The sequence below is a fragment of the Dunckerocampus dactyliophorus genome, chromosome 13 (genome assembly GCF_027744805.1).
Source record: "Dunckerocampus dactyliophorus isolate RoL2022-P2 chromosome 13, RoL_Ddac_1.1, whole genome shotgun sequence".
Classification (NCBI taxonomy): Eukaryota; Metazoa; Chordata; class Actinopteri; order Syngnathiformes; family Syngnathidae; genus Dunckerocampus; species Dunckerocampus dactyliophorus.
In genome coordinates this window covers 4,263,992-4,289,345 of record NC_072831.1, presented here as the reverse complement: position 1 = coordinate 4,289,345, position 25,354 = coordinate 4,263,992, and the positions used below count along the sequence as shown (strand labels likewise).

The following is a 25,354-nucleotide window of genomic DNA, read 5'->3' as shown; positions in this document are numbered from 1 at the left end:
TTCTTAGCATATTTGCAAAATATCAAATATGGCCCTGGCATCCCTTCATTTTTCAGTATGTAGCCCTCGCTGGAAAAGGTTTGGACACCCCTCGTCAAGATGGTTCTAGCTCTAGGGTAGAAGGTTCATCTTGTCAGACACAGGGACAGAGACAACGTATCATACATGTTTTTGTAGTTAGAGCATGGAAAACCTGTTTACGACCTTTTAAATACGGTTTTTAACATTATTAGAGCCCTCTAGACATGAAATAACACCCCTACACTCACCTTTACAGTCCTATTAGTCAATATATTAGACATCATAAGAGAGAATAAGGCATAGAAGACATAAGTAAGACTTATGTGCTCGTGTGTGCTGAAATAAATGCGCTCTGGGGCACGGGGAGTTGAGTGAGGGGGCGAAGAGGAAGTGAGGGTTCAGAGTTGAGTTTAACTTGGCGTTGGTTACGGATGCAACAGTAGCCCTTGTTTTTATTAGGGATTTTTATTCGGGATTATTGTGCCTGTTGTGAGATAATTCAAATCTGCAATCAAAGCCTTTTGTTCCACTTATCAAGTCTGGTGCTTGTGTGTCTCACCCAACATTACAGTAACATTACTGACACCTAGACCAGTGTAGAATACTACATCTCATCCCAGTGTCTTTGAAGGCGTCTGCTGAATGCCTTATATTTGTATTTTACTTCATTTAGCCATTCTCATGACTAATAACAGGCCGTTTTCAAACACGGAACAGCATGATTTGTTAAATCATCCGTGACAGAGTAAAGCCGCCAAATTTGAAGCGCAAAGTGGCGAGGGAACAACGAGGGGGAGAAAGTGTCAATAAAACGACGAGAGAAACAAAAAGTGATGCTGTGTGAAGGACGTAACTGAGAAACAAAAAGTGATTCTGTGGTAAACGACGTAATTAGGGCACCGTGGAAAACTAACTAGACACAGCTTGACCCAGAAAAAAGGCGTCTGGGACGGAACAACGAGTCAATGCAGGCAGACGCAGTGCAGGTAAGAAAATGGTAACCATATCAGAAAGGGGTACGTCGACAGCCTGCTGACGAACTCATCAAGTCCAAGGGGCTAAAAAGTTGCGCACACCGTTTTCCACGCCAAGTATGGTACCGATAAAAACACAGCTTGACGTGAGAATGCGCGCATCGCTACGCCACCTTTCTAGTTGCCATACGCACATTTTGGAGACATGGCAAAAAGGCGACGCACATTTTAAGTGGGGAGGTGAACCCATATGTTCGAAATAAACATGCAATGGATGCCAGCTTTATCCATCATTGCATGTAAACATCACATCGTTATTGACTTCAAACATTTGTGGAAAGTGTCGCTATTTGACGTGACACTGTTGGATATGATTTCTCATTTATCATAAACACCATTATGCATGAGCGTGTAGCATCCCGACCAGAAGATAAATTAAAAAAAACAACGCAACGCTTGAATACTTCATCATTTTACTTTATAATCATGTTATAATATTATGTGTTCGATTACTTATATCAGTAATAACAAACATCAGGTTGTCAGTTAAATAATTCTTGGGATTAAATTTCCAAGACAGAGCTAATATGTCCTTAATGCTCCGTATCTCCCTTCTTTTACTTTTTATCAAAATATCACATGTCAAGCATGTCATCAATATCAACATTTACTTACCAGGCACAGCCTTTACTTGTGTGGACAGTGTCAGGGCCGTGTGCGTAAACTTTCTCTTTCCTTTTACACAAATGATGGGCTTTTCTTTTGTTGTGCTTTGAAATAACATACATTAGTTCCTCATAAAAGAATGATGATAGACAGTACCTAATATTTTGATGGTGTTAATGTCATCTTTATGTTAAATATTTTTTAACTATCGGTCTGGAATTACAGCAAATCATTTTCGACATAACTCCATCCCCGTTTTTGAGCCATTGTGTCCAGCTTTAAATGAAACCATTTTTTTGCTAAGCTTGTGTTCATCTAAAATGTGGTATCAGTTGGGAAAAATTTAGAAACACTCACAGTAAAAATGGAAATGTGTGCCTTGATATCCAACCACTTTTTTTTTCAATTCTGTGAAAGGGGCGCCCCGTTCCACTGACGCTGTTGACAGCGGACGCTACTTGTTATGAAGCCACTATGCTGTGTCCTCCGAAGGTGATGTTTTTACGGGCCAGCTCTCCAACCAAGATTTCCACCTCAGTTTCGGTAAAGTTCCGCTTCTTCGTCTTCAGCTTCTCAGCAGCCATGATTCAGAAGAACCGAGCGAAATGCAATCAAGGGTCATTAAATATGGATGCCGCATTCATGAGCCACTTTGCATTGACCAGTTATGGCGAACTGAAGGTACAACGTGGGGTGGGGGTGTGTACGCACATTTGGACAGTAGTTTGGACACTTTTTTTTTTAGGTCTGAATATTTTTGTCCGTAAGCACATTTTGGGTTTCCTTGCTTACGCAGACTTTTAGTCAGATAAATGAGGCCCATGGTCTACTAAAACGTGCCCGCTTAAGTCGACATCGACATCACACGGTCAACCGCTTTTATCATCAAAATGTGAGAGCCAAAGGCGTCGTTTCTATGAAAAATGGTCCGTTCATGTCGACATGTTTTGTTGGATTAACTTCATCATTATCACTCAGCAACACAACTGCCGTCTACTCACTCAGCATTCAAACCTGAGCACAGCCGCTTCCTGTTTAGTGCAAAGTAAGCCGCAAAATAAAAGCATGAGCGAATGAGGTGAATGTGAGTATACAAGCACGATACAAATAAGCCCACTGGTGAAATCCAGAGCTGGCGGTGGATCTAAAAAAAAAAAGGGAAGAGTCTAAATCGGGGAGGGAAATAACAAGCGTCAGAATGTTCTACGTCACCGTTCACCAGTGTAATCTGAGATAAGTGGTCATTGTTGTACAAAGTGTCCAGTTCCTCCAAAGACAAAACCTCACGTAGGATGAACTCCGTCACCTTCTCCCTGTCCTGCAGACCACGGGTCACTCAACCCAGTACAAAGACCCCAAAATAAACCACCGTGACCCCTAAACCTGTCATTACCGTCATCCATAAACGGCAAAAGGAGGAAAGGCTGGGTTTCCCTCCTCGCCTGATCTGATGAGATCGGCTTGGGAGAAGGATGATAGGAAGCCTACCCAGCAAGGTCACAACCAACAATGCTTTGGGTGAATGGATCATTCTGGAAATACTGCCTATTGTATTTTTTTACTAAAAAGAGGTACAGTGGATCCCTCCACATTCGCAATTCAGCATTCACGTCCCTTCAAATGGTTCAAATTTTTCTTTTCTCCAAAAATAGTCCGTTTTTTTTTTCTGCAGATAGCACATCTCATTCACCCTGTCATTTCTAAAGACATGATAACAAAGATTATTTTACAGAATACCTGGATCACTGTTAAAAAAAAAAAAAAAGACCCACAATTTTTTCATGTTTTGCTTCACTGATCATGTTTTTTCCTCAAGCTTTGAGATTTCACACTTTGTTCGGGGGTCCTTCAATGCACCATAGTAGCTGTGAGACGCAAAAGTAAAGTTTATATACAGTAATTCCTCGCCACTTTGTGCTCCGAATTTCGCGGCTTCAAAAATGTATTCATTGATACATCATGTTGTTATTATTATTATTAGTAAAAAAGCATGCATATTTAAGCAAATGTTTCTTTTTGGCCTGAATGAAGCATAAAAATGGCTAAATGAAGTAAAATACAAATATGAGGCATTCAGAAGACGCATTCAAAGATGTGATGATATGTAGTATTCTACACTGGTCACTAGATGTCAGTAATGTTACTGTAATGTTGGGTGAGACACACAAGCACCAGACTTGACTGTCGGAACAACAGGCTTTTATTGCAGGTCTGAATGATCTTACAAAAGGCACAATAATAATGACATAGTAATGCCACATGCTACTGTTGGGGTCGTAACTCACGACAAGCTGAAACTCAACTCTGAACCCCCGACATCACTCCCTGTCCACCTCCCAGTCAGCTCCTCTAACACATTTACAGCAACACACACAGGCATGAGTCTTATTTCCTCTTATTATGTCTACTATATTGAGTAATAGGAGAGTACATGTGACTATAGGGGGGTTATTTCATGTCTAGAGGGCTCTAATATTGTTAAAAATTGTATTCAGAAGGTTGTAAACAGGTTTTCTATGGTATAACTACGAAAATATTCTATTTATGAATAAGGAATCCTTCTTGGCGGCAACATTCCCTCTAAGCTGCGCGCGTGTGCAAACGCGCATTGATTTTGTGTTCTCAGCGCACAGCAAATCCTTACAGCGCAACAAAATAAAATCCAACCTGCGCTCTAAGTAAAATAAACACATAATTTATTCTGTACCATTTTGCAACGCAACTCCGTGAGTGACAGGCGACAACACAATGACAAACACAATGATAAGATCCTGTCGGTAGGTATTTACTTTCACAGCCAATCTATTTATTAACAGCACATTATGTAGCACACGCCACTGTTTTGCATGTTTGCGTATAGCTACTGGTGCAGGCGAGTTAAGGGAGCTAAAGGCTGTGTGCGAACCCCGTTTTATGGCGTTTTTTTGGCAATGTTGATCCAGAATCGGAGAACATCAGCGGCAAGCTAGCAGGAGGGTCTGGAGGGACCCGTGTGTTAAAAATAGACATTCAATTACTCACAGGTTTGTATATTGTCTGACAGTGGTTTCACCAAAGTGGCGTATTTGTTGTGACATCCCAAAGCCATTCTGGTTCTGAGTGTGGGTAACTTCTGCAGATTTGCCGAAAACCTTTTTTCAGGCCTTAAACGCCGGGCAGTTAGATTTCTTGTATTGCTTTTGGTTGTCCAAGTGCTTTCTCCATGCCCAGTTGTGGCTTTGAGGCCTACCCTTTCCCTTGAATGTCCCTTTGAGAGGTTGAGACAGTCAGGCTGGGGAAACCATTTGCTTTGAAGAGGCCAGCATCTGCTACTGTAGTAACGTCAACTCCCCGACCCAAGAACAACACATCCTGCAGCTTCAGCTTTTCAAAGTGGATCCTGCAGACTGTCTTGATGCAAATGGCATCTGGAGCAATTTCAGGCAGCTTTGCCCGATATTGTCACGGACTCAAGCACTGATTGTCAGGGTATGACCTCACCAACAACTCTACATCATATACAATACATGCACTTTGTTCTCAACGGGAAATGAATCAAAATGCTAACTCAGGGATGTCCACAGTGTGGCTTGGGGGCCATTTGTGGCCCGCTGCTGTTTTTTTTATTGATCCGCGGCACATTTTAAAAATATCATTTAACAAGAAAACTAAAAAAAAAATGACAGCAACATTCTTGTAATTTTACAAGAATAAAGTGAAATAAATTTAAAGAAAAAGTTGTAATCTAACAAGAAAAAGTAATCATTTTACAAGAATAAAGCCATAATGTTATGAGGAAAAATAATGTCATTTTTGTAGCAATGTTTAGTAGCGAAAGTTGCAATTTTAAAAGTTAAAAAATTATGGGAATAATTAAATAATAATTAAATAATGGGAATAAATTAATAATACAAGTACAAAATTTACAAAGATTAAGAAGAATGTTGAAATATTTGGGAAAAAATGTAATTAGAAAAATGAGATGCGTTTTTTTTTCATGAATTATAGATCATTTCTGAGAATAGTGAGCCCTTGCATACTTTCATTTTTCAGTATGTGGCATCACTGGAAAAAGTTTGGACACCCTTGTGCTAACCGATTCATGTATGAATTTGTCTGCAACGTCCGTGATATTCCCAACATCACCGATGACACATTCAACACCCATTTTAGCTGAGGTGAACCGCTCGTTGCTCCGAGTCATTTCCTATGAAAGGTAGACCTCGAAGGATTCCGCCGACACAAACATTCAGTCTGGTCGGCACTGACCTCCTCTGGTGGACAAAAGCATGACAACCGGTGGTTGCTTCATTGGAACCGAAATACACGTTCAGTCAGGCATCTCTCTCAGGCAAGCAGAGAAATACCTTTCAATTTGAAAGAGTCCTCATTTGGGATTATATCAAAAACGTGTTCTCAAGAGCCAAAACAAATTAATTTATGAACTTTATTTAAATTGACTTTTTCTGGATTTTTACAATACTGTACTACTATAATTATCCGACCATAAAAATTCGTAACTTTTCTGTAATTTTTTTTTTTTTTTAACAAAAACAGCAAATACTTACAAATATATATAGTTCTAATATCTCAAGTACCTCCTGGAGTGCCTTAAAGTACCCCGGATGGATCCAACAAATGAGGATACCATTTGACAACCAGTGTGATACTTAAGCGGTTTTCCAGTAACAGGTAATCTAATTACTATTTCAATCGACAGTGAAATGTGGCGCGTTTGTTATGCGCTGATATCTATGTCATCTGGATGCTTCTGTCGCCATTGTTTACTACGACCATAGACATAGACGCTACACCGAGCGCTGAGCCGTACGTCATAATGGATGTGTCAAGGCCGTGCTGGAAATGAATACAAGTAAATGTACATACTTTCATAAAGCGCCTTTCTACAAAGAAATGTAAGTTAATTAATCTCGTTTATACATTCACATACGCACTAATAAAACAGTTCAGCCAAAAACAATGTGATTGTTTTTTGGTTTTGGTGCCTAACTGTCTCCCAAGTATATTAGTGCACGTGTGAATGTACAAACGAGAGAAGTAACTTAAAATTTATTTGTTACCGGCACAGCGCAGCCTTGACACATCCAATATGGTGGCGACGTTGACGTATCGCAGCCGTGGCCAAACCCACTCGATGCGGTGTCTGTCCATGTCTATGACTATGTAGCATGTTGACTGCTAACATTTCACACTCAATTGAAAATAATACATAGAAATTATATGTGGGCATATATTGCTTTCTATGAATGAGGAATTTATGGTCTGTTACTGTGGTGAAGTGACATCTTTATGTCACACATGTAGTGCACGATCCAATACCAGTCAATAAATATATTTTTATCGATAAAAAAAATTATATATATATATATATATATATATGACTAGACTACGACTACGCAAATAAACTAATAAGTAGTCAACGAGCATTGTTTCTGTGCTCAGGCTCAGGAAAACCCTGACCCCTAGCGTTTTGGTAGATAAATGCAGGCCAGAAACATCTCTCCACGGTACCACAATGCTAAATTACAATGTTTTAAAAAAATGTTTGCAGTTTTTTGTTTAAGTAACGTAATTTAATCAATACTTTTAATTTGTTGATCATGGTTAGAATAAGAAACCCAGGACAACGATTTTAGGCAAACAAAAACTAGTGTTTGCGTCAACAAACTTGAACAATTTAAGAAAATATCAACACAATGTAACAATATCAACAAAATAACAACACAATACCCTTCTATTGCCCATATGATATAAAGTAAAGGCAATAGTGCAAAATAAGCTCTCATTCAACACTTTGAAAACGGAACTAAACGAGCTGAGATCACACTAGTATTGACCTGAGACGATATATGCATCGATTCTTAAAATATATATATATATATACTAAGAACGTTCACAGTGCTTATTTATAATGTATCGTGTCTGTGGGCATGTTGTTGTTAAGGGAGCGTTAAGTGGGAGGTTTTCATACACTTTTTTGCCCGCTAGTGAATTTTTGTCCTTTCCAGCATCAGTAGGACCGAGCCAGCCTCCAACCAGCCGCTCTTCCTGCTTGCTGTGGGTTTAACGGGCTGAGGGGAACAACATTGGACGCCACAGGATAAAATAACCACACTGAACAGGTACACTCTTTTCTCTTCGTGTCTGGTGACATTATTACATTAAGCGACTAGAACTGGACATGACGAAACAAGTGTGCTTGCTGAGGAGTCTTCTTGATGAAAATTGTCTTCAAATAACAGCAGAGATGCGCGGAGTGATTTCACGCAGCCAGCGCTCCAGTTTTACCGATTACTTAACCACCATTTGTCCCTACTGGACTCATCTTAATAGATCCTGTACGACAAAGACGAGCTGTTACTGGCGGGAATATCTGCTGTGGAAGATGAATAGCACAAATGCTCGTTTTTTGTGTCTGCGTAGCTGCGTGTGCGAGACGTGCTAAGCCCCGTCTGTTTTCCATTGGCTCTGTGTACTCAGTGCTGTATCCCTCCGCCGAAGCGCCAGTCAGCGATGTGTCGCAACTCCCGCACTTCCGTACTTACCCTTTTGAGTGCCTAAGTGAGTTCGCTAAGTGCACTGTCTGTACCCGGGTGTTTCACTCAAAATGTTGAGTGCGTAGCCCTCTGCTGTGTCTCAAACGGAATCCCATTAAGTATACAATGTTCACTGCGTACTTTGAATACTGCATTTTGACAGGGCAGTGCTGTCCCAAATCCATTACAGTCGTTGTGCAGAAGTAATTATACCTAAAACCCAGGCGAGGCGACACCAGGAACTCTGGACCTAATGATAAAACATTTATTGGGTTCGCCCTGGGCCACATCTCTACTATTTGAAATTGTCCTAACTTTCCCCCCTGCCTATACCTAGAAGTAAGCATACCTATCATATATAATAGGTCTACGCATTGTTCTTTTATTAAAATAAATATCTTATTTACATGACAGTACGTCATTCCTGTCTCAATACATGGCCAGGTGTACCATTTATCTTCTGTTGTCTGTATTGCGAGCGGAGGAGTGATTGATTCATTAAATGGCACTTCTTCATCTTGAGTTGTGGACTAATTTGGAGTCTTTATATTGCATTGTGATAGTTAAAGTTTCTGCAATGTAATGGTGGACGTCATCGTCAAATGTGCATGATTGGGCTTGACGCATTTGTGAAAAGGTGGATTAAAAAAAAACGTGAAAAGCAGAACAAATATGTTCAGAACTACAAATGAACATTATTCTGCCGCTTTATTTCTTTTTCTCCTTTTGTCGCTTCACTCGCTGCTCGTTGAGAAGCAGACATCATGCTTTACAACTTTATTCTCGTAAATTTACAACTTTATTATCGTAATATTGCGACTTATTATCTCGTAAATTTACGAGAGGAAAAGTCATACATTTTCGGGAATAAAGTCATAAATTTACAAGAAAATAAGTCACAGTATATCTTCTCGTAAATTATTCTCGTAAATGTACTACTTTTTTCTCTTTACGACTTTATTCTCGGAAATTTGAGACTTTATTCTCATAAATTTATGACTATTTTCCTAAATTTCCAACTTTTTTTCTCGTAAATGTACAACTTTATTCTCGTAAATTTACGACTTTATTCTCGTAATATTGCGACATATTTAATATATTTACGAGAAGAAAAGTCGTAAATTAAAGAGAATAAAGTCATAAATGTACACGGGAATAAGTCGCAATATTTCTCCTCATAAATTATTCTCGTAAATGTATGACTTTTTTCTCTTTAAGACTTTATTCTTGTAAGTTTATGATTTTTTTCTTGTAAATGTACAACTTTATTCTCCTAAATTTACGATTTTATTCTCGTAAAATTGCGACTTATTATCTCGTAAATTTGAGAAAACTCGTAAATTTACGAGAATAAAGTCATAAATGGACGACAATAAAGTCATAAATGGACGACAATAAAGTTGTACATTTCCAAGAAAAGTTGTACATTTAGGAGGATAAAGTAGTTAATTTACGGAAATACAAGTCGCAATATTTCTTGAAACGGTATTGACTTTTTTCTCTTTACGACTTTATTCTCGTAAATTTGCGAGAATAATGTCATAAATGTACAAGAATAAAGTTGTAGATTTACGGGAAAAAAATCGTAAATTTTGGAGAATAAAGTCGTATATTTACGGGAATATAAATCGCAATATTTCTCCTTGTAAATTATTCTCATAAATATACGAGTTTTTTGTCTTTACGACTTTATTCTCGGAAATTTGCGACTATTCTTGTAAATTTATGACTTTATTCGTAATCTGAGATTTTGAGAATAAGATAATGAGAGGATAATATCGTAAATGTCAGAGGAAAAAAGTCATAAATTTATGAGAATAGTCACAAATTTACGACTTTTTGGGGCCAATAAATAGCACCCCTGTGTTAATAAAAGAAAATAAAGTTTAAGAACAAGCAAAAAAACTGCTCGGTATGATCGGTATGAACACGCTCCAGTTTGCAGTGAGCACCATCAAGCAAAATTTATACTAAAACCAAAGTTAAAACATTGTTGGAACTGGAAATTGCTCATGAAAATGTGAAATGCAGACAGAAATGCCTCATAACAAAACTATAGATTCATCATGTCCTCATAGCGCTTCATCTAAATCAGGGGTCTCAAACTCAATTTCACTGGGGGCCACTGGAGGTAGAGTCTGGGTGAGGCTGGGCCGCATCAATTGCTGGGAGTAGGGCTGGGAATCTCAGGGTACATCACGATACGATTTGCGATACATGGCTTACGATAACAATAAAACATTGATACGGTGATAACGTGACACAAAAAAAATAATTGAATAGTTTGTAGTTTGCTGCATTCAGCTGGGATAGGCTCCATCTTACACGTGACCCTAATGAGGACATGCTGCAAAAAGAATGAGACTGTTTTAGTGCAACATTATTCCCCATAGTAGTAGTTGCCCTGTGTGTGTTTACTGACCTGTTACATGTTGTGCTGTTATTTTGTGTTAGCACTGCGATTGTAGGTAGTGTTCTGTTCGAACTGTATGCTTGCTCTGTTGAAAGAAGGCAAACTGGAAAAGTAACATGTAAAAGAGGGGGAAAGTCTGCACCACGTATTGGAACTTGTGACGCGATCGCGTTGTTGACACATGCCTGCATCCGCCCGGAGCTCCGCTCATCTTGGCCTGCCTCCCTGCTCCTGCTGCCCCATGATGGCTCAAAGGCAGATATGCGAGGTGTCCTGGACCCTTTCTACCCCGGTTCTCCTGACCTCCAGAGCAGCACTAAAACGGCGAGGTGTTTCACCTGGAAGCATGCCCAGCGATGATCCACCGGGGGTGGGGGAAGTGTGGCGGGGTCCGAGATTCCAGGAGCCCGGAGATAATGCATGAAATCCTGCGGTGGACAGTCCGTGCTTTTGGCCGAACGATCAGAACTCTTGTCTCCCACGGGCAGTGTGAAGCACACGGGTTACACTGGTAACCCACACTGGCCACTCCAACACGGTAGGTGCGGTAATGTGCCTCAAAGCCGGTTGCCACTTGTTTCCCGCCATCCGCAAGAAGAGGAAAACGCAACACTACCATGGAGACATGGCTGCCGGGTACCGTGGTGAAATTATTTTCACGTTGGCCGTCGGATTTTGGGCTCGGTAGCTACAGCGGTAGTTTCCCTCACTGTGCTTGGGCCGCTGTGTCATGGTGCAGGGAGCTCGCAGCTCGCAGTGGCGGAGCACTGGCCATCTAGACATTTCAGCTATCAACTTATTGTCACCCCTATGTGAGTAATGGTTTCGCCTTGGCCACTCCAATGAAAAATTTCTGGATCCGCCACACAGGAAGTGCTGTTCTAACTGCTGGTTGTTTATACTAGGGACCGTCCATAAATTAGCTATTGCGCCGAAGAAAAAAAAAATTAAAGGTCATATATTCTAAATCACACCACAAATTGATCTATAACCACGTCAAATGATTAGTGCTACCCTAAAAGTATTTTGCACGCCCATTTTTTCAAATTTTATCTTTTATTGAATGACTTTTATTGGATCTTTTATTGGATTAGGGACCTGACTCACAGAGATTTGTTAAAAAAGCCAAAAATTGTTGGTCATGCTGTGTAATAAAAAAGACATTCAGCAGTACTTTAGTTGCGTTATTTTAAATGCTTTGAAGAGCTATTTTCATAACCATATTCAATTCCACAAATTCATGTTTGTAACAAAAACTTTAAAAAAGGATCGTAGCAGATCAGATCAGCAAGACTATGACAAAAATCGGATCATAATTTATCCAATACTGGCTGATATGTGACATTCCTACGTCACTGGCCATAGTCACAAGTAAATGTGCAAGCGAGTCAGCTGATGTGAGGGATGTTGAACAAAACAGGTTCCGCTGTGTATCGTGAATGTCATGTAAAAAGTTCATGCTTAAAAGTCTTTGTCTTTTTACACGACTACTTCAATGTATTATTTCATCTTGTGCTCCAGAGCAGAATGTCTGCCAGAGGGGGAAAAAAGAGGGCCACCAAGCTGTCCCGCTCTGCCAGGGCGGGGGTCATCTTCCCTGTGGGCAGAATGATGAGGTACCTGCGCACTGGCACACATAAGTATCGCATTGGCATGGGGGCGCCCGTCTACATGGCAGCAGTCATCGAATACTTGGCAGGTACCGTGATATTTACACCTTGTGTTCCTCAGTAGCCTTTATTTGGATCTATATCCCGTATCTCCTTACCGCCATCGAATGCTTGACTTGCATATAACACTTTGCCACGCTGCGTGCATGTACGTGTGTTTATGTCTATATTCGAAAGATGCATGAAAAGAAGATACGAGTGGAACCTTGGTTAGCGTCATTAATCCGTTCCAGAAGGTCAGACTCTAAATGAAATCTACTCAAAATCTATCCAAAAATTATGAATGAAAGAGATAAATGAACCTTTAAGGTTACTTTTACCTTCATTGAAGACGTAATTGTTGCACCTTCCTGTTTTGCCATGAGTCCATCCATCCCATTTTCTTCCGCTTTTCCGGGTCCGGATCGCAGGGGCAGCAGTCTCTGTTGGGAAGCCGAGACTTCGCGTCCCCCGGCTACCTCTTCCAGTTTCACCGGGAGGAACCCAAGGCGTTCCCAGGCCAGTTGTGAGACATAATCACTCCAGCTTGTCCTAGGTCTTCCCCGAGGTCTTCTCCCGGCTGGGCATGCCCGGAACAACTCACCAGGGAGGCGTCCGGGAGGGCATCCAGACTAGATGCCGAGCCACCTCAACGGGCTCCTCTCCATGTGACGGAGCAGTGGCTCTACTCTGAGCCCCTCCCGGATGACCAAGCTCCTCACCCTATCTCAAACTCATTTCAGCCGCTTGTATCTGCGATCTTGTTCTTTCGGTCATGACCCAAAGCTCATGACCATAAGTGAGGATGGGAATGTAGATCAACCGGTAAATTGAGAGCTTTGCCTTCCGGCTCAGCTCTTTCTTCACTATGACAGTCCGGTACAGCGACTCAGCTGCCAACTTCCCCAGTAAACGCTGAAGGTCATAGCCCGATGAGACCATCAGCACCACATCGTCTGCAAATAGCAGAGACGAGATCCTAAAGCCCCCAAACTGAACTCCTTCTACACCGTGGCGGCCATGAGTTTGGCATGAGTTATTTCTTGACTTCAATACTGTTTTTCACCTCAAGTCTCTGCTTTTCCTGTGAACATGACTGCAAAATAGGCCAAAGTGGAGCCAAAGAAAGTTGCAAGTGGCAGCACCCGCACATTTGTGATTCAGCATGCGCGGCCCCGACCATTATCGGATTTTTGGTTAAAAAATTCTGCAAATAGGCAGGTTTTTTTCCACAGAAAATCACGTCTCACGTACCATAAGTCGGTTATTATTAGGGATGTCCAATAATATCAGCCGCTGATATTATCGGTCCGATATTGGCATAAAAAATGTAATATCGGTCAATGTCGTCATCTGTATTTTTTCCCTATAATGAAGTCCATAATAAACAAAGTGCTGTGTATAGGCCTATGGGCTCCTGTATTCAAGCGTGTAAACAAACATTGTTTGTAAGTACCTGCAGTGTTAGTAAGTAGCAAGCTAGCTTGCTCCTTCCATTCCATCCATCCATTTCTATGCTGCCTACCCTCACTAGTAGGAATGTAGCAATTCCCCGGAAGTAAGCGACGGTAAAAGCTGACACTGTGTGTGCTCGATTAGGAGAGTCTGTGGGGACATCTGTGAAAATGCTGCTTTTTCATACGATATCGGGTTTATTTTCATTCGTATACATGTTTGTTAGGTAGATTACTTCTTCCTCTTCAATTTTGTATCAGAGTTACACTGAGTGATGTACCACCTCGACACAAACAAGTGCTTTGAAAAGTAAGTCCAACTTATAGCCTTTCAAACTCATGGATCGGATCTAAAGATAAAAGGCATGTAGGATATAAATTCACCTTAATATCTTTTTGCAGATGAAATTTCATTAAAATCCGATGGTGAGAATATGTTAATTTTGGCTCGTAATGACTGTGTACATGCAATTTGTAGTGTGGCGTGGAAACCAATGCTGCTGCACCAAGAGTGCTTGGCCTACATGAAAATGATGACACTTGATTTTCTTTCCTGGAGTTTTTGATGATTAAAAAAAAAATGTAAATGGCTACTCTGCTGACTTTGTCAAAGCCGAAGCCTAATCGCAAGTATTTTACAATGTTGTATAGTGTTGTTTACAGCCACGTTGAGAAGCTAATTGCTGATGCTGTATCCATTAGCTTCAAAGCAGGTATGTGTTAATTCAAGCACAGGAGATATGTGGATGTTACACATATCAGCATCGGCTGATATTGGTATCGGAAATTGAGAGTTGGACAATATCGGCATATCGGTTATCAGCAAAAAAGCCAATATCAGACATCCCTAGTTATTATTAATATCTGATAATACAGGTAAAATGTATATCCTCGGTTCCCAAAGTGGGGCGGCATGTGAATAAAAATGAATGACTACATTGGTGTCTGAAAGCCTAACACGCTGTGCGCTTGTACGCCTCATCATGTAAACAACGCAGCGGTTACAGTGCAGAAGAAAGGACACAGACACAAAGTTGTTCGCTGTCAATTATATGAACAAATGGTTTCGATGATGATGTTGTGCATTGAAAGGTGTCGTCATGGTTAGGCACTGCAAGTGGAACCTTGGTTAGCGTCATTCATTCGTTCCAGAAGGTCCGACTCTAACCGAAACAGATGCAAACTGAATCAAATTTTCCCATAAGAGATCATGTAAATTCAATTAGTGCATGTGTAAAATGAAACATTAAAAAACGTGGTGTCTAATGGGTTTCCACTTTCTTGCCCTCTCAGCTGAGATCTTGGAGTTGGCAGGAAACGCTGCACGAGACAACAAGAAGGGCAGAATCACTCCCAGACACATCAAGCTGGCTGTGGCCAACGATGAGGAGCTCAACCAGGTGACAATCTATTCTTTGAGCAACAGAAGCACTGTCTAGTTGAACTTTATCATCTTCATGTGGGAAAAGGGTGACTGGCATAAATAAGTGGAGCCTAATAATTCATTCGAGGAGGCAGCATGTTGGGGTACTTTTCCTAAACTTTGAACGTGACAAAAAAAAAAAATCAAGAAAGTTTCTCCCACCCCATTCTGGATGGAAGTGGAATATATATTAAATACAATATTGCCTGTAAGAATTTTTGTGCAATTTGTGCTATACATAAGACTGTGGCCACTTTTAATTTTCTAACACCAGAGGAGTAGTTGATACTGGAAAAATTACTACATTACGTAGCTCGTGGCAAGCACTTTGTTTGTTCAAGTCCGCGATGTGGGCCAACTCAATGCTATTTTTCCAAACACTTCCGCAATGTGGGAGGAAACCGGAGTACCCGGAGAAAAGCCACGCACACACAAGGAGAACATGCAAACTCCACACAGATCTCCAGATCTCCTGACTGTGTGGCCAACATGCTAACCACTCGAGCACCATGCGGCCTCAGAGGATATTTACATTTTTAAATAGAAAAATTATTAATTGAATACCAAAATAGTTCTCGATTAATGATCGATTAATTGTTGCAGCGCTAAATGACAGTAACTAGTAATAGTACTGTATATTACAACCAGTACAAAGTAGTGTTGTGACATTCATGAACAAACCAGTTCTTTTGAACGGCTCATTACATAAACAATGGGAACCGTTCTTTTTTTTTTTCTCCAGCTACATGGGGAGGTGCAGCACAGCTGCTTATTAGATATGCAAATAGCATCACGCTGTGCTTCACTTGAGTGCGCCAGTTAAAAACAAAAACAAAAAAACACAGAAACACATGAATGCTCCCTGCCTCAGAGAGCAGCAGCAGCGAGCGGTCGAAATGAGGAGAGTCACTCACAGAGTTGTTTTGTTGTTTTTTATTATTAACAATATTTTTGTGTGGAAATGTCTTCATGTTTACACGTGTTCAAGTCATGGTTTACACACTCACACACACACACACACAGTATTTGTACAAAGGGTAATTCAAAATAGTGACGTCAAGGTCAAAGCAGAGCGCTATGGCGCCACCCTGTGGAATATTTACAATGAATCCAGATCAAGAATTAAGGCCAGGCTGGCTTCTTAAAACTTAATAAATCTAAAAATGAGCCAGTTTTTTTAAGGGTTCTGTGAAAGGAACGGCTCACCAAGATCCGACTCCCCTCAAAGAGCCATAAACTCCATTTCTAGTACAAAACTGGTGTAACGTAATCCAGCATAATCGAATTGTAAGTATTTTGTCTGACAGCTTCTTCGGTGCGTGACCATATCAAACGGGGGAGTCCTGCCTCACATCCACCCAGAGCTGCTTTCCAAGAAGAGGGGCAGCCGAGCCAAAGTTGACAACCAGTCATCCGTCCCAGAGAAGCAGGAATTACATTCCAAGAGGACCAAACCCATCAAATCCCCCAAAAAGGTCAAGGGAAAACGAGGGCGAAAGCCAAAGGTTGGTCAGCTGAGTGTGTGCTTATCCTACAGCCTTCTCTGCCAAAATGTATGACTTTGCAAGACTATTACTCAGCGCTTTGTCGTTCTTTCCATGAAGCTGTTCATATTATTTAAATGCAGGTGCATTTTACCTTTTCTCTCCATGTGGTAAAGAGCACAGACAATGACAAAGAATCTGTACCAAACTCCACAGTGGATGATGGTCCCGGAGATGGCTTCACCATCCTCTCAGCAAAGAGCCTGTTCCTTGGTCAGAAGGTACTATTCTGAAGACCACGTATGGTTTGAACCTTTGCACAAAGTGACACTCATATTGGGGCTGGTGATGGTGGGGAACCACAGCTTTGTCTCACAGTGACTGAAATTGGCAAAATTGGAACAATCAAGGTGGAGGCCATAATTAACCCAACCAATGCAGAGATGGACCTCAAAGACGGCGTTGGTGAGGAGCAGATCTGTTCGCCCTCTCCACACTGCTCTGCTCAGCTGCTGGTACTGTGTTGTTTGCAGGCAGTGCTCTGGAGAAGGCTGGAGGCCAAGAATTCCTGGAGGGAGTTAAGGAGCTAAGAAAAGCCCAGGGACTTTTGGATGTAGCGTCAGGTATTGATTGTCCAGAACCATCTTCTCTTTGCCTACTCGCTCATGTTAGAGTACACAGTGTTCCCTCGCTCTGTCACGGTTCACTTTTCGCGGATTCGCAGATTTTTTTTTGTGCTTCTTCCAGGTCTCCTGGGTCATCATTATGTTTTAGCAAGGATATAAAAATGCTTCAGTACAAACAAGGCACAGTCACAGGAGTGAAATATGCGTGAGTGACTTAATAATTTCTTGTTTTGATCATTAACTTTGATCATAAAATTCAAATGAAGGTTTGAACTTTTTTGAGAGTGTTTAATGTCTGTCTGAGAAAAGTGTATGGTGAGGGGTTTTACGGCCTTAAAACATATATAATAATTGCGGATTTCCCTGATTGCGGGCTATTTTGGGAACTTATCCCTCGCTATAAACGAGGGAACACTGTATTGAAGGAGAAGAGCCATACAAGTATATGTAATGTAATATGCAGCCTTACTGAGGTATTTCTGTTGTGTAAGGTGTCCGCTGTCATGAATTACTGCATTATTCATATTATAACTTGTGCCCCATTCCCCCCCACCCAACCATCACCACAGCGGCAATGAGCCCAGCCAGCGGAATGACGGCCCGCTTCGTTATCCATTGTAACGTTCCTCAGTGGGGGTCAGAGAAGTGCGAGGAGCAGCTGGAAAAGTTGGTGGAGAACTGCCTCTCAGCTGCGGAGGAGAAGAAGTTCAAGTCGGTGGCTTTCCCATCTCTTCCTGCTGGACGGTGAGGACACGCCCACTTTGACACACTTCCAACGTGTGCATCTGATTGGTCAGCCACTTAAAAGGACAGTGGCTGTGTGAAAGACAGGTGGCTCTAACATTTCACACGCTGCCTGAAGAGCAGACGCGTGTCAAATGGAATACAGTCATCCCTCGCCACTTGGCAGTTCGAATTTCGTGGCTTCACTCTATCACGTTTTTTCCAAAGTATATGAACTAATAAGTCATGCTGTTTTGTGACTGAATACGGCCTATTATTTGTTAAAGATATATACATAATGAAGTCAATTCTATGTATTGTTTTGCCTAAATTAAGCATTTTCAAGCATAACAATCGCTAAATAAAGACAAATACAAATACAGTCAAACCTGTCTTAGCGGCCACCTTTATAGAACGGCCACCTGCCTATAGCGGCCACTGAAAAAATCCCCCGCAGCAAATTTACATGTTATAGACCCTGTGTATAGCAGTCACCTGTCTAACGCGGCCAGCGGCCACCCATTTTGTCTCCCTTGGTCAATATCTGACTGCATGCAGCGGCCAAATTACCAACTCAAGTAGAAGCTTCATGCACGAAAAGTTTTGTTTTTCAATCAATGAAGCCGTCGTGTGTAGACTTTAATTTCTGAGTCCTAGCTCAGTCACAATCATTCACAAGATCCACACTAACTGTCAGTTGTTCCACATAAAAAAGCCGTCTTCTTTTGAGCTTGCTATTTCCTGGTCAAACATGTAACTTTAGGAGCATTTGCACCAAAACATTACCGCAAAGTAGGCTGGGAACAGGATGTGCTCCCAGCGACGCTACAATACAATACTGCATGTTAAAAAGGCAGCGGGAGCAAAACTGAGTTCGGTTGTACTTAATTGAAGTATTTTAGAATGTACTCACGTTATTTTTGATCAATCCTCATCCACAAATCCATCAAAGTCCTCATCTTCTGTATTCGACACAAAAAAAGCCGTCTTCTTTTCCGTTCCCTACTAGTCTGTTAACTTGTCAGTGTTATTCAGCTCCAGCAAAGAAGGAAACTTCTCCTGTTGCTTCTGCCAACTTTATTTATTGAACGTGGCCACCAGAGAGCAGCTCAGAACAGCCAAAGGTTAAACAAGCCCCACTACATACCTGTACAGGCAATGCTTGTAACTAGTGACACCGTTTATTTCCTGGTGTGAGACAATGTGCACTGGTCAATACTGTAATGCCGCTTGTTGTGGGGAAAGACAGACTCATGTCGCCGATGCACTTTAATGGCTTTATTAACAGCGGAGAACACTGCAGGACTTTACATCCACGCCAACATCAACACACTTCCCAACTCTCTCGAAACTCACAGCTAGCACTGAGCTTAGCTCTCCTGCTCGGGACGCCCACCGTCACTTCCCATAAATTCCTGATGAGCGAAAGCTGTAATGACTCTCTGCCGTATAAAAAGTAAAATATTAAAAACAAGCATAAGACATTACTAGCACAACTTTGTTCTGTGGGTCGTGGATAATAACAAGCCTAGTAGTGCTGTACAACTTTTATCCGCAGTCACACAGTGCCTTCTACTGGTCAACATTATTATTATTTTTTTCCTTTTTTTTCTTTTTTTTTCCTCTACTGGTCAACATTCAAACTGGACACCAACCTGTCTATAGAGGCCACTTGTCTATAGCAGCCACTTTTGAAGTCTCCCTCCAGTGGCCGCTATAGACAAGTTTGACTGTATAAGGCATTCAGACGTGTTCAAAGACGTGATGATATGTTGTATTCTACACTGGCCACTAGGTTTCAGTAATGTTACTGCATTGTTCGGCGAGACACTCAAGCACCAGTCTTGACCTGCGGAACAACAGGCCTTTATTGCAGGTTTGAATGATAGCACAAAAGGCACAACAATCCCTCATAAAAACACGGGCTACTTTTGCTGCAATTTCCCCCGACGTCACTTCCTGCTGGCCCGCCACTCAACTCCCCTAAGGAACACATTTATAGCAACACACAAGTCTTACTTGGCTTATTTTCTCTTATTATGTCTACTGTATTGGATAACAGGAGTGTAAAGGTGACTATAGGGGTGTTAGTTCATATCTAGAGGGCCCTAATAATGTTAAAACTGTATTTAGAAGGTCGGAAACAGGTTTTTTATGCCCTAACTACAAAAATATTTCATAAATAAATAAGAGGCCTACTTTGCGGAAATTCACTTAACACGGTCGGGTCTGGAACCAATTAACTGTCATTAACTGCGCTTCCGTCAGTACACTTTGATAAGTGTCACATTGTCACTTTGTAGTGCTGTCACTTTCAGGATTGACAATTGTCATATTTATCGTCTTTTTTTCTTTTCATGTTTTTTTTGGTTTTCTTCTTCTTCGTCGCATTTTTGTCCTTCCTATTTTTTATTCTTTTTGTTCTTTTTCTTCTTTTTTTGTCATCTTCACCTTATGTTGTTTTTCTTCTGACTTTTCATTTTTCTTAATCTTCTTTTTCTTTTTGTGCTTTTAAAAAATGTTTTCCTCATCTGCTTTGTCTTCTTCAACCGCATCTTTTTTTGCCATCTTATTTTCTTTTTCTTCTTTCTTTTTCTTAATCTTTTTCTTATGCTTGTTTTTATTTTTTTATTCTTTCTATTCATTTTGTTTTTCTTTTTCCGGTCTTATTTTTACTCATCTTTCTCATCTTCTTCTTTTTCCCTAATTTTGTTCTTCTTCTTTTTGTTCTTATTTTTCTTGTTTTATCATCTTTAACATCTTTATGGTCTCTCCCTTTTCATCTTTTTTCTTCTTCCTGTTTCTCTTTCTTAATCTTTCTCATTTTCTTTTCTCCTTCTCTTCCTTCCTCTTCATCTTCTTTTTCTTCCTGTTCTTTTTTTGTATTCATGTTCCTCACGTTCTTTTTCTTTTTTATTTGTCTTGAGCACTGAGAGCGGCTGCCTGTATTTAGCTCAAATCATCCAATTTCGTCCATTCAATCCAAGCTGTGAGTCCATTCCATTCCATTTTCCTCCGCTTATCTGGGTCCGGGTCGCGGGGGCAGCGGTCTTAGTAGGGAAGCCCAGACTTCCCAGTCCCCGACCACCTCCTCCAGCTCCACCGGGAGGACACCAAGGCGTTCCCAGGTCAGCTGTGAGACATAATCCCTCCAGCGTGTCCTTGGTCTTCTCCCGGCTGGGCATGCCTGAAACACCTCACCAGGGAGGCGTCCGGGAGGCATCCGGACTAGATGCCCGAGCCACCTCAGCTGGCTCCTCTCCATGTGAAGGAGCAGCGGCTCTACTCTGAGCTCCTCCCAGATAACCGAGCTCCTCACCCGCATCTCTTAGGGTGAGTCCAGCCACCCTACGAAGAAAACTCATTTCAGCCGCTTGTATCCGCGATCCCGATCTTTCAGCCATGACCCAAAGCTCATGACCATAGGTGAGGGTGGGAACATAGATCGAACGGTAAATTGAGAGCTTTGCCTTCCGGCTCAGCTCTCTCTTCACCACGACGGTCCAGTACAGCGACCGCATTACTGCAGACGCTGCGCCGATCCGCCTATCGACCTCCAAGCTATGAGTCATTGTCCTTAAATGAATGTCCTCCGCAGAAATGGATTCCCAAAGCCGACAGCAGCCCAGCTCATCCTCAAGGCCATCTCCAACCACTTTGTGTCCTCCAGCAGCTCCTCTGTGAAGAACATTTACTTAGTTGTGTTTGACAGTGAGAGCATCGGCGTGTACCTTCAGGAAATGGCCAAGTTGGACGCCAAGTGAAGATTCTTAGTTGGCTTGCTTCTGTTAGTTTCTCACAGATGATGGTGTCAATAGTTGATAAGTGGAGAAGGTCCGATGTGGCTTTTAGAGGAAAATGTGAGTGCAAAGCTGTTGTATGTTTGGCGGACATTGTAGGACATCCTCAGTTATCAGTCAAGTATCAGACATGATGGGGAAAAGGGATGTTTATGAGATTTCACAATCAGACATCAGCTTGATCACCTGATGAGCTGACATCTGACTGACAACTGAGGATATCCTCACCTACCGTACATCATACTGTTGATACTTCTGTTGCTGTCCCTCAAAGAGATTACAAGCTTTTAGAGATTACATATTAAAATGAATTTCCTTCTGTTTGTCGTTAAGGTTGCTCAATATTTCCTGGGGATGTCCTGATCCAAATTTTTTGGCTTCCGATACGATTATTTTATAGTCTTGCCGATCCATTTTTTTAAATTGTTTTTTTATCATACGCTCTTGCTACAAATAGGTCTGTCACAATAATACGTAATAATAATAATAAGTCAATTAATTGAACGCTTAAAAAAAAACAGGCCGATAATAAAGAGCCGTCAATAAATCGACATGTGCATGTATGCGTGTGTGTTCTATCTGCTCATCTCTCTGTGCCGCACAGGCTGGATGACAAGAGGGTTCACTCTGCATCTGTCTGTGCGCATTGGTTCTATAGTGGAATGAACGGAGAGAGTGAAAACTCTGTGCTCTCATTCAGCCCCTTTGTGGAGGCGCGGCCACTAGTGAGCACCAAATTAGCCTTGTGAGACAGCATATGCTAACATGAATCAAGGCACAGAAGAGACAGTTTCTAAGGCGAACGCAACAGCCCCAGTGTGGGAATACTCCGGTTTTAAGCATTTGTTCGAAGTGACGAGTAAGCAGGAGAACACGACCAACTTATATGCACACCTGAAACACAACCATCCTTGTCAGTTTTCCTAACTAGGAAAAAAGAAAATACTGGAGGTGCGTCAGAGCCTTCGTCCCGACAGCCAACGCTTACTGAGGCGTTTGCTCTGCAAAGTAAATACATGCCAAATAGCGCAAAATGGTCACTCGCTACATTGCAAAAAAAAATGCAACCATTCAATACAGTTGAAAATACATCATTTCGGAAAATGTTAGAAATGTTTGGCAGACAGTACAAATTGCCTGGACTCTTGAGTAATTAAGTTTATTGCATTTGATACAATGTACTGGCATTATTATGCTATATAAGTAATGAAATATAGTACACTATACTTATGTACCATCTAGTGGTTCAAATGTGCATTACACTGCTCATGATAATTATTCATGAAAAAATAGCTGATGTTATCGAATATCGGCAGTAATTTGTAACACAATTATCTACCAGCAAAATGTATTTTGACAGGCCTAGTTACAAAATTTACTTTTTTTTTGACACAGCATGACCAACAATATTGTTTGGCTTTTGTAACAAACCTCTGTGAGTCAGGTCCCTAAGCCAATAAAAGATCCAATAAAAGTCCATCTAATAAAAGATAAAAATGGACGTGCAAAATACTTTTAGGATAGGACTAATCATTTGACATGATTAAATATCAATTTGTGGTGTGATTTAGAATATATGACTTTTTTTTTTTTTAACAAACTCTCTTCGGGCCCTATGAAACCCGTTTTATTTTTTTCCAAATTCTGTTTTATCCATTTTAATTCTTTTAGAGTTCTTTTAGAATTCTGATTTTTTTACATAGAGTGTGTGCTATTTGGTACGTCATTGGCCGTCATTGGTACGTCATTGGCCCATTTAGCCTGGTAATTGAGAAATGGATGTAGGTTGGCTGACTTTTCTACTGTGATGTCAGCCTCAGCAGATACTGCTACAAAATCTTCAACAAACTGTAATGCCCGTGCTTGTGATTAAGGAAAATCGCATTATTAATGTAAAATATTTTTATGACACCCTTATTTTGTTTACACAATTAGACAAATGTGACAAAGACCGCTCTTATTTTGAAGACTGGAAGCGTGTTGCGTGTGTTGAGAATTGCAATTGACGGTTGATGCGCGCTGGGTGCAAGAACAAATGTTCCTCTCGTCTTTTTTCACTCTGATCCTGCACGTCGTGCATTGTAAAAGGTCCTTACATTAAAGCTGTAAACCGCAACACAGTGAAAATACACTCATCCAGCCTGAGTCGTGCGCGCACACGCACATACACACACAGGTGCACTCGTACGCTCTGCTAAACCCTGCTAGCTTCCATTTACGCTCCATAAAAGGGAGTTTCCAAGGGTTTTCACTGCCATTCCATTCCATTTTCCTCCGCTTATCCGGGTCCGGGTCGTGGGGGCAGCAGTCTTAGAAGGGAAGCCCAGACTTCCCGGTCCCCGACCAGCTCCACCAGGAGGACACCAAGGCGTTCCCAGGCCAGCTGTGAGACGCAATAGTAATTTATTGACGGCCCATAGTATAAACAACCAGCGGTGAGAGCGGCACTTCCCTTGCGAGCTCCCCGCACCATGACACAGCAGTCCGAGCACAGTGAGGGGGAACTAATGCTCTAGCTACAGAGCCGGATATACAAGGTCCAACGTGAAGCTAGCCTCACCACGGTACACCGCACACATGTCTGCATGGTGGCGTTGCGTTTTCTTCTTCTTGCGGGTGGCAGGGGTCGAGTGGCAGCCAGTTTTGAGGCGCATTACCGCACCTAGGCCGTTGGAGTGTGGCCAAGAGTTATGAACGTTATACGGCAATCGGATCGGCCCGATCTTGTGGCGGAAGCCAATATTGTCCGATCCTGAAGATCGGATCGGGACATCCCTAGTATTTCCTATAGGTTTACAGCTTTGGGGTGGCATCATCATGAAACACATGCACACATCTTTAATTCGATTGCTCCTCAGCAGCTACATTTCACGGTTTTATAAAAGAAAGCAATAGAATGACTCCAAAATAATCCACTAAGTCAAAATAAAGATGTGTCATTTAAATAAATGTGATTGCTCCGCTACAGTTAAATTTGGGATGCACACATGCATGTGCACAGCCTGTGTGTGTGTTGAACTTTCTGGGGGGGGGGACAGGGATCCCTATTATTTTAATGGTAAGGCAAACACTGTTTCTTGTTTGGCTGATGTTGTCACATTCCATGTACAAATAGAAGTTATTTTCTTGGCTTCTGTAGTTTCTGATACTGTAAAAAGATGATGGGTCTCATCCTGCTTTGAAATAAAAGGTTTTGCATCATTTTCCTTTTAAGAGAGTCTTTGGCCAATGGTATGTCTGTGAATATTCTCATTCATCCGGGTCATTCTATTCTCAGGGCATTGAATTCATTGCAACTGGACTGTTTCGGTTGTCTTGGAAGACATTTCACTGCTTTCCCGAGGAGGCTTCGTCAGTCCATGCTCAATGACTACATAGGACAGGACAGCGCTAGTCTTTATCCTAACTTTAGTCTTCTACAGGCTAGATAGGACGGCCCTCTGTAGACTAAAGCTAGGATGAGGACTCGAGCTGTCCTATCTAGCCTGTAGAAGACTAAAGCTAAGATTGAGGACTAAAGCGTAATTATCCTTATCCTTGCTTTAGTTCTCTACAGGCTAGATAGGACATCACAGGAAAATAGGA

At 41.4% G+C, this 25,354-nt stretch overlaps 1 protein-coding gene across 2 annotated transcripts; it reads left to right on the top strand.

Annotated features, from left to right (window-relative positions):
- Positions 1 to 7,650: 7,650 nt before the first annotated feature.
- LOC129192629 (core histone macro-H2A.2) lies at positions 7,651 to 25,148 on the top strand. Of its 2 annotated transcripts, none has more exons than XM_054796819.1 (9): positions 7,651 to 7,783; positions 12,132 to 12,309; positions 15,007 to 15,113; positions 16,444 to 16,641; positions 16,797 to 16,901; positions 16,986 to 17,085; positions 17,154 to 17,243; positions 17,816 to 17,990; positions 21,568 to 25,147. In XM_054796819.1, exons 2-9 carry the CDS (start codon positions 12,138 to 12,140, stop codon positions 21,731 to 21,733), a joined length of 1,113 nt encoding a protein of 370 aa, XP_054652794.1. In that variant the 5' UTR covers positions 7,651 to 7,783; positions 12,132 to 12,137; the 3' UTR covers positions 21,734 to 25,147. The 2 variants fall into 2 exon arrangements, with proteins under 2 accessions (XP_054652794.1, XP_054652795.1); XM_054796820.1 differs by having other exon boundaries at positions 7,672 to 7,783; positions 12,137 to 12,309; positions 21,568 to 25,148.
- Positions 25,149 to 25,354: the final 206 nt, after the last annotated feature.